Below are 10,201 nucleotides of genomic sequence, written 5' to 3' on the forward strand. Positions count from 1 at the left end.
AATACTAATGTTTTAACTCAGGAAGAGTTCAGAAATCAATGTTTGGAGGAATAACCAGGAGGTTTTTAGTCGGGTTCAGTGCTGAGGTCTCAATTTTTTTTCCAGTTGTATGTTCACAGATCCTCTGCAAAGTTTACGTTGAGACCACTTTACAGGAATCTTAACACAGCGGTAATTAAAGCAGGTATTGGACCTTTTGGCAGTGTGGTAGAAGTTTTGTCCTGCTGGAGGAAAAAAAAAAATGGACGTTTTGGCAAAAGAGGGAAACAAAAAGTGCTTTAAAGTTTCCAGGTACACGGCTGCACCTTCCTCTGCAAACGACATGAATCCTCAATCATCGCTAACTGTGTCAGGCTGGACTTCAAGCAGCTTCTGCCACCCTGGGTTCTAACCTAAATGCACGAGAGGATTTCTGCACCATTGGGCAACAATCTGTTCTCCCTTTGAGATGCTTCTGGCGTCGTCTCTGGTTCGGGAGTGGCTCAATGCAAAGAATGAAACGGTTGCAGTGAACTTTTTCTGACCAAACTTTTCTTCCTTTCACTCAAATTTCCATCAGTGTGTCTGGAAAAAGCCTCTCTGATCAGCTAGCTTCTTGTAGCATTTGTGGCATGGCTGTTTATATGACAACTGCAAGGTTTCCCCCGGTGTATTATAAGTCTGGCGGGCCACCAGGCTTTACTTGTGCCCCCTCCATGCTAAGCATTGCTTATCCAAGTTTCTTTTTTTAAATGTTTGCATTTTTAAGACTTTATGGTTGGTGTTCAGGTATTAATCCTCCAATCACACATAATTATCAACTGATATTTTCAAATTTTCTGACAACTTTAAGCATTTTTTTAACTCAAAAACACGGTGGGCCGCTGGATGAATGACTGCCGAGCGCCCAACCACCGGGCTTAGCAAGTTTTCTGGGGGAAACCTTGAACTGTGCAATCTGCACTCTTGTCTTCTTCTTTTTATTTTATTTTTTTTAAATAAAACATTTTTGTTTCAATTGTTCAAACAGAATAGGGTTGTTATTTGAAGTTGGCCATAATCATCAAAATTAACAAAAATATACAAACGTTTTTGACTGATTTCGGTTCTTAGGTGAACCAAAATATTCAACCACATCACATTATCGCAGTTTTACCAGTTTAATGTTTTTTTATTCAATGTCAAATAATTTGAAGACTTTGAATTAATGAGTTACAAGATCATTTGATTTCCCTTTCAATAATGCATTTTTCAATTTGAAATTAAGGCAATATTAATAAATAATTAGTTAATCCAGTGAACAAAAATGTTACTTAGAAGAGAATTACTGAAAAAGTGCTTAAAGAGAATTTGAACATCTCAAGATAAATTAAATGGGGAAAATCTAGCCTATAAAAGGTTTAAAGGGCTAAATATCTCAGACTACACATTTCATTTTCCTCAAGCTAATTTTCTTATGTAAAATTATTCCAGACTTGAAGGCCTTTGTAGCATTTAACTATGTAATCTTTTCTACTGACGATGTTTGCTGCTATGTAATGTTTTATAAATGTTTTTGTGCTTTTTCAGTGTTTCTATTCAAAATGTATAAAAAAAACAAATCACAAACACACTACTGCCAATCATCAAAATTAATAAAAATACATCTGGCACACTCCATGTAAATCCAAACGAGTATGCATATAACAACATTTTGATTATGTTTATTCTAATTTAATGTATGCGCTGGTATGTAACAATGACAAGTCAGTCTAATTTTTGGTTGCTTTAGTAAAACAAAAAGGCTGCAGACAACTGAAAGCAGAATATCTGGATATTATGTTCAAACTCAAACAGGTGCAGTGATATTTTACTAGAGAATAACCCATTAACTGAATGAACATTACATGATTTTTGGGATATGGTCATCCTCACACACTGTCCTACATATATCGCTTTTAATTCAGTTTGCAAAATTTACCAACAAAAAGGAGACAAATGTAAATGGAGAAACATAAATATGCATGTAAAAATAGGAATGTTATAACCAGATGTAGCCTGATCCAGAAGCTGTGTGTGCAATAGAAACAAGAGAGTAAAACACATTTTCACATCATGCAGCTTGTAAAAATAACTAACTTTTTGTATATTTGGATGAGAAAGCATCAAAGGAAAGCATAAGAATGTGAGCAGAAAACAAAATACCCCAGAAGCACAAAGCAATAACGGCAGAATTAAGCAAAGCAGCAGGATGGGAAGCAAGCAAGCTGGAATCCGCTCTGAGTGCACCGAATCGTTTTCTGGACACAAACATTTGTCTGACGCCATTCAGTTCGCTGGAAAAAACTCGTTTATAGTCGCAGCTCACGTCAAACACAGAAAACACACCTGACGTTCATAATAAGACCACAGAGTTTATTCATTTGACTGATGATCAAACATCAGGCTTTACAGTTCATAAAAACTAAAGAGCAAGTGCAGTGTTCAGTCTTATGGTGCTCTGATACTGTATTGGAAAATCAGTTTTAATCACCAAAGTTACTCAACCTGTCAGATATAAAGAAACACTTTAAAACAGTCTAATTTTTAAAAGCTGTAGAAAAGGGGAAACACTAAAATAGATCCCAAATGTTTCCTGGAAGACCAGAAAGATAAAGAGTGTGGGGGAAAAAAACCCCACTATACCTATAGTGCGTTTCTGTCTGGATTCCAGAAGAAAATGTGAGAAAAGAAAAAGAACGTTTAAAAGATGGTAGGCTTACAACATTTTCTGAGTCGACTAAGATTTTTCTGATCAGAATTTGATTTTTGGTCCACTCCTAATTCCACTTCTGACCGAGTAGGGAGCAGATTAACAGCAACAATCATTCATTTAATGGTTTTTTTTCTTTTTACTTAAGAACAGGCCTGTTACAATAAGCAGTAAATCAATTAATCACATGATAAATTAAGTTAAACTCAATAGTTTCCATTTTAATGACTTATCATTTTTCTCTTTTCCTACAAAAAACTGGATGATAAAATTCTTCAGTCTCAACTATCTATTTTGTTTGAAGGACATTTTTGTTTACAGAAACTTCAGTTCCCATTTTATTGGTTGTTTCTGTTTTTATTAATTTATTTTGCATATTTAAATGTCTGCCAGTTCCCCAAATGTTAATTGTTCATAAGAATTTAACGTTTATTAATGCTGTTTATAATGCCATTACCATTACGTAACTTAGGAATGCACCGATATGAAAATTTGGGCCAATATCAATATCCGATATTAATATTGCTGTTATGGCGATAACAGATGTTTATCGGTATGTATTTTTCTGTACTGTTTTGACACCTTTAGAAAAAACCCAACTAGAAACAGATAAAATAAAAATAAATATTGATTGTTCGTATCGGCCCAGCGGTTTGTTTTTTTTACAGATATGTTAAAAAAATTACTAATATCGGCAGATAACGAGATTGCAAATATATTGTGCATCCCTAACCTTGTTAATGGTCTAAAAACAACATTACTGTTTAGAGCAATAATTTCTGGGACAATTTATCGTCCAGCAAAATCTACAATCACGACAGGCCTTCTTGAGAACACAGACCTTTGAAATGATTGCCTTGCAGTGAACAGGATATTCATAAAAAAAAAAAAAATGTGTACATGTGATTTCCTCAAAATGAATCCACATATTGCCACAGCGTGAGCTGTCCCGGTTGAAAAACGCTCTGCAGCTGAGCAGCACACGTGGACAGCATGGTTGGCGCTGAGGTTCATGAAGAGCAGATCAAGGCAGCCGTCATGCGCAGCGAGCATGAGAGGCTTCAGCTTCCAATGTAACACAATGACGACTCAGGTGGAGCAAAAAGCTGAAGTCATGACGCTGGCTTCAAATGTGGATGGTTGTTCACAAGAAGATGCGACTAGAAGCTGACTGAACTTTGACCTGGCAGCACAAATTTTACCTGAACGGTTCTAACTTGGGTGCATGTTTCTCACTCGAGGTGTTTATTCCTGCCCAGAAAGTGATTTAACTGTTTCATATGCAGACCCTGGTGGAAAAAAGAAACTAGGGAGTGTATGTATATATGGGATTATATGGGCAGGTATAAAGAGTTCCTGTTTCTGGGATTTATATGTTTTTTGTAGCCACCATGCTAGCTGCTAGCCTCGGTGCTAGCATTATTTTTTAAGCTAGCTTTAGCTTTTTAGCTAATTTTAGATTTACATGTATTTTTTTTCCCATGTGTGCATGGATTGTGTTACTGTAGGTCAACATGCAGGTGCTAGCCTAGATGTGATCATTAGTATTTTAGCGAGTTTTACTTTATTAGCTTATTTAAGCTTATAAACTGTTGTGACCTTCAAATTTAGCTTGTCTGCACCAATTTCAAATACAGTTCGGGTGGGATTTTTGCATTTTTACCAAAAACATTGAGCATACAGCATTCACACAGCATTTTCGCAGGAAATGCACATTTTCTAGTTATTTTTGTTGACCAATAAGCTATACTTCTACTCGCTCCTTTTTGATTATGTCAGCTATTTTCTTCCTGGTTTTGGTGTTTTATAGTATTGTGTTTCCTTAAAATTCATTTGTTATTTTGAGATTTGTGAGATGTATATTATGCAACAAGCTAGGTATTCTTTGCAAATTCAAAATACATTTTAAAAAAAGTTAACATCCTACCTTTTCAAATTTTTATAATTTTATATTAATTTCTGATGCATTTTACTACAATTTTATGTAACAAACCAACATGAATAATAGATAAAAGCGAAGTGACATCTTCACAGATAAGAGTCTAAAAACAGAGCTTTGCATTTGTATCCCAGCCTCCTCAGTAAATACTTTGCAGATCCACGTTTTGCTGTGATTCCAGCAGGACTGTAATATTCATCTCCAGCCATCGTTTCATCAGATCCAGCTTCCCTGTCGTTTCCACCACAGAGTACTTTGTATATTAAAAAAAGGGTTTATTTTGGTCTCATCTGAGTACAGCGCCTTCTTCTACGTGGCAAACATTACTCTGGAGTATATTTAAGGTTTGCATCGTCTCTAAATTTGTTAAAAACTTAGCTTATAACAATATCTCCACAACTTTATGTGCCATGTGCTTGATTAATCAAATTGTTCACGAACATTTACTAAATAATAAAAAACCTGAGGCTTTCAACAGAACAACTACAGTATATGTTTATTCAAATAGGAGAAGGTGACTTTTCAAATCAATATACTGAATTTTATTTTGTACAGAAGCGTTTGAACGCAAGAGCTTGAAAATAAATTTAGGAACAATATCGTGTTTAAACGAGATTAAAAAAACAGACTTATCTCTGGTTTGAACCAAAATATCTTCTTTTAAAAACAATAAAGATTGAAACAATAAAACGCAGCACCTCTTGGGATTCTTAGATGTCGTCCAGAGGAAAAGGTGGGAAGAAGGAGAGTCGCAACGAGATCCTTCACGTCTTTTTAACAAGTCAGGAGGGAATTTTTATATTTCGTTTTAACGAGAAACTCTCTTGTCATAACGAGATATCGCTTCTGGAAGTTAAACTCTTCTGTAATACAAGCATTAGAGTAAAATTAGTTGAATACAAATGTATGCCGCACAATTTAACTTCATTTGTAAAAAATAAAAATGTATATTTTTTCTTAACCTTTCTAGTTATATAGAGCAGTCTTGGTTTATCACAAGACCTCAAATAAAAAAATTAAATTATTAAGCTTTCTGGTATTAATGTGAGAAAACAGGGGCGGAAAAAAACTCTGGAAAGTTTTGTAAGGGGCTGAAAAGGTGAGGTTTTTTTCTAATTAAACCTTCATTCATTTTCTCAAAATTATTTAGTCATAACCAAAAGTGACAAAACTACCCAATTACCGATTGAGCACAAGAACTGTAAATACAAAGAAATTCCTAGATGGCATAAAAACAAGTTTCTTATAGACTCAACAGTCCGTAAAACGTTCATATATGTTGAATATATGAACAAACTGAAGTTGTAGCTTGCAAGGTGAAAAACATAGACAATAAAAGCAAACAGATGGATTTGAATTGAGTTGAGTGATGGATCATCGCTGGTAAACTACATGATTTTCTAATTTCCCTCATATTAAAACAATCAATCAATAAGAAGAAAGGTGTAGTTGGATAGTGTGCATCAAAAATAATTTTCCACGAAGCATTACTGGTACCAGAGGTATGTAGGTATAAAAAACAAGCAGCAGCAGGTGACTCACGTCAGGCTGGCACCGGTTTGCTCTGCGTCCGTAGCTGTTCATTTTGGATGGCGGCACAGACTGTCGCAGCGGGATGGAGTGAGGCTTGTACTCCTTATCCACATCTTCTCCATCATAGTGCTTTGGCTTGCAATGCTTCAAATCAAACAAAAAATAACAGTCTTAGTTCAAAATGGAGATTATTAACACAATAACCTGCCTCTTTAAATTTTTTATTTATTGCAATTTAATTTAGAAAATTGGCAAAATACAACTTAAGAGTGGAGTAATACCGTCAGGCTGGCGCCAGACTGGAACATTTCGAATGGATAGACAATCCTCTCATAATGTGAGCGCAGCAAAGACCCGATGTTCTTCCCTGGAGGGTAGCCGAGCCGTTGCGCTATACGAGCCCATCGTCGTTCCTTACAGATCAGCTCAAAGCCTCCTTCATCCGCAACAATCTGAGGAAAAATTAAAAAATACACTGTTTAAATCCTCTCAAATGAACAAACAGCTGACATTCCTCAGCGAATGTTGATTTACTCACCTTTGACAAACTGTACAGATCCAGAATGCGCCTTTCGATATGTGGGATTTTTAAAGAAGAACCTTGAATTTCCCAAAATCTGGCAATGCGGTCCAAATAGTTGAGCTTCACTCTGGTCTCAGCCTAAAATGAGAACACAACGGTCCCAAATATCGTCACGATACCGGCTAAACAGATGCAGCATGATGCACAGCTGCAGAACATTTAGTGCTGCATGAAATTAAATTGAGACACAATAACAACCATCTGCTTCAAAATGCGTCTGGAAAATGTAGCAAGTTTTTATTGGAGGACAAAGTTTAGAGTGAGGACGAGCCTTACCTCCAATTCGTTTAACCTCTGGATGCGAGGGGTAAAGTGAAAGTTTTCCAACTCCACTGAAAACGGAGGCTGCCAGTCCTGAGTGAGAGCAAAGAAATTCATACTTTAACTTGTGAATTATCCTGGAAAGTTGTGCTTAGATTGAGCTTAATTCTTGTTTAGATGTGGCTTTCCAGCTAATGTTATTGAATAAGAAACACTTATCTAGAGTAAAATCACATCTTACTATAGACTAATTACAAATTTCTAGGCAATTGCTAAAAAATATCAGATCTCCCCTGTGAATATTCATAAATTAACAAATAGTTACATACACCAAATAAAAAAAAGACATAAGCCTTTTTTTCCAAGCTGTCTGAAGTTACATCCGACCAAATGTCTCTTGTTTTAAGTCAGAAAAGATTTTGATCATTCAAACTATTTACTAAATGCCACAATAATGAAAAAAAGAATATGTCCGAGATTTCTTTTTCTTCATTTACATGCAAAGTGATTAATATCTCTTTAAGCAATGAGAGAAAGCCCAGATGATGAGCTCATGGTTCTCTCTATGAAAAGATGCACCAAACTGTCTACATCAAGATGAGACATGTTGAAGGGAAGGGCAGAGTTCTTTAAACATTTTTTAAAGGCCACAAAATGCAAAACATCCAGTTTCTGCAACGTAAATTAGACAAAAGCAGGTAGTTACCGGCGGAGGTCGGATTTTGCAGATTCCAGACTTCTCTGCGATTGGACGTATCTTGGCGATGTAGCCCAGGGGATCCTGGAACTCCTCCCATGATGGCTCAAAAACGGGACACTCCGGAGGGGGGATGAACTCTTCCACTTCCATTTCCCTGACAACAGGAAAAGCACAAAAAAAAACTAGTTAAACAACTTTACACACAAACAAGTGGGTATAATATCATCAATATTTCTGTTTGTTGAATCTGTGCAGCTATTTGTAGCCAAAATTTTACATTTCTGAGCAGCCAAAACATGTTTTCATTACCTGACGGATATTACAACAAATCCTTCCACTGACAGGAAAACAAAAAAAATTTGAATAAAGGATATAATAAAATTAAAATTTTAAACTTCAATTAGTTTATTCAAACAATACCTAACATGCTTAGTCTTTCAAAATCACTACTTCCTCATTTTACTACTAGTTTGATGGTTCCTTCAAATATTTCACATTTTCCAATTCAATTATTTTCACAGGACAGTAGTTTCTATAATCTTTGCTTCTCTATTGATGGAAAAACCCCAGGATGCAATTTATTGTCCAGGAAATCCCCTCCCCCAACATCAGATACAACAAAACAAACCCCAGCACATGAGGGGCCAGTAAGGACTCAAGTTACACCTTTTTAGTCCAATTTCAAACATTACCTAACAGCATAACAACAGTTACCTGAGCTGACAGCAATAATTTGCGTAACAGTGGTGTTTCTTATCTACTTAACACATGGAAACATCTACCAGCCATTTTTCATGTTTATATATTTACATACGTCCCATCTAATTCTGGCTATATTTAGCTGTCTGAAGGTGGTTATATTTACTAACCAACCATAATTTTTGCTTTATTTCTTTTAGACAAAATAGGGAAGAGTGATCACAGCAATCCTTAGGCCTACTTCAGCAAATCCAAACAGAAGACAAATGAGTGCTACCAATCACCAAACATGAAGGTACGCTGTAAACAAAACCTTAAACTTTATCAGTTTTACTCCACAACCATAAGCAAAAAAAGGCAAATGTTTAGCAGATGATAGCATTTGTTGATTAATGTGAGAAGACAGCAACAATCAAACCGAGTTTGGAAGCAGGTTTGGATCCATTTCGGGAATATTCATGAAAAATAATCTTAAAATAAACTCAATTTGATGTTAGTATTTCAATGAGAGTCAATTATATTTTCACGGGCCTTCAGACAAACAATGGCGTTGAGTCAATGAACCCTGATGCATTAAAAGGCCAGAAAGGCATCTCCACTTATAAGTGGGCAGGGCTTGGTTTACAATTCTACCCTAAAACATCAATATTAAGCCAAAAATGACTCATAGCTCCACTTTAATGTCGATACAAACCAGCTTCGTTATTTTATCCCATTAGCTGACAGTGTTAGCAAGTTCTTGTGAGAACTGACGTAAAACACTAAGCTTACCTTTAGCGACAGCCGTTAAACACGGTTAGTATTAAAAAACAAAAGCCGTGAAGCTAAATTATCCGTCACTCATCTGCTCCTACTGATGACAATGACCCGAGTTAACGTCCATTATCCAGCAACGAGAGGCCATAACACCACTAACAGCTTGGGTTAGCATCAAGGCCTCCAAATTTTCCTAGCAGCACCGTCCCACTGCCTCCCACTGGTGGAGATAACTAGCATCCGTTTGCTAACGTTAACTGGGTGGCTTGAAGGAGTCAACAATGTAACCGCAGACCTGCTAACCCATGACTACACAGCGCTGGTAATGTCGACTATAAAGTATTTTTCATTAACAAAAATCCAGTTATATATCCAGTCCGTTATAGTACAAGTGTCTAGCTGAATTCTTGTGACTGACCCGAAGACACCTCGATGTCCCGGGGTATGATAAAGACTGTGGCCGCACTCCTTCCTCTGTTGGTGGTTAGCTAACCAGCTGTGCTCGGTCCTGTTCTGTTGGCTAGCAAAGTTGACCCGTTTTCAGCTTCGGTTCTCCATACACACCGCTCTGCCAACCGCACGGGCTTAATGTATGAGTGGCTGATGTTCGTTTAATACTAAACGAGAATCTCAAACTTTCTCAATTACTGTCGTGATAAATCATTTCCCGATCAACATCATCACTCTCTTCAGGCCATCCTGTGCATCTTAACGAGACGCCATCTTAGCTTTTTCTCATGACCGAAGTACAACCTCAAATATGCACACGCCGCCTCTCACGTTTTCTTCCTGAAAGTAGTGCGCACGTACGCAAACATGCCATGCAGTTACAATGACACTGTTGTGTGAGGAAGTAGGTCAAAATTATTTTTTGTCTTTTTGCGGAAATTAAGATATCGACATCACATCATACACGTGTATTTAAAAATAGCAGTAGAAATATTTCAAACAGCCCGTTTTATATCATAAAAGGAAATACTCGCCTCTTTCAATGCGTTTACAGATTTAGTGAGGTAAGGT

At 36.6% G+C, this 10,201-nt stretch overlaps 1 protein-coding gene across 3 annotated transcripts in view; it reads right to left on the reverse strand.

The window, feature by feature from the left end:
- The window catches only part of kdm5c (lysine demethylase 5C), a 30,347-nt gene extending 20,428 nt beyond the window's left edge, over nucleotides 1–9,919 (reverse strand). For 2 of the 3 annotated variants that reach the window (XM_023333455.1, XM_014473176.2), the window contains exons 1-6: nucleotides 9,600–9,919; nucleotides 7,733–7,880; nucleotides 7,042–7,119; nucleotides 6,721–6,843; nucleotides 6,464–6,634; nucleotides 6,192–6,326 (exon numbers count right to left, since the gene is read on the reverse strand). In XM_023333455.1, coding sequence (XP_023189223.1) covers nucleotides 6,192–6,326; nucleotides 6,464–6,634; nucleotides 6,721–6,843; nucleotides 7,042–7,119; nucleotides 7,733–7,876 — 651 coding nt within the window. In that variant the 5' untranslated portion in view covers nucleotides 7,877–7,880; nucleotides 9,600–9,919. The other variant, XM_023333451.1, reaches the window with a different exon arrangement.
- Between the last annotated feature and the right edge of the window lie 282 nt (nucleotides 9,920–10,201).

Source organism: Xiphophorus maculatus, chromosome 1 (assembly GCF_002775205.1).
Source record: "Xiphophorus maculatus strain JP 163 A chromosome 1, X_maculatus-5.0-male, whole genome shotgun sequence".
Classification (NCBI taxonomy): Eukaryota; Metazoa; Chordata; class Actinopteri; order Cyprinodontiformes; family Poeciliidae; genus Xiphophorus; species Xiphophorus maculatus.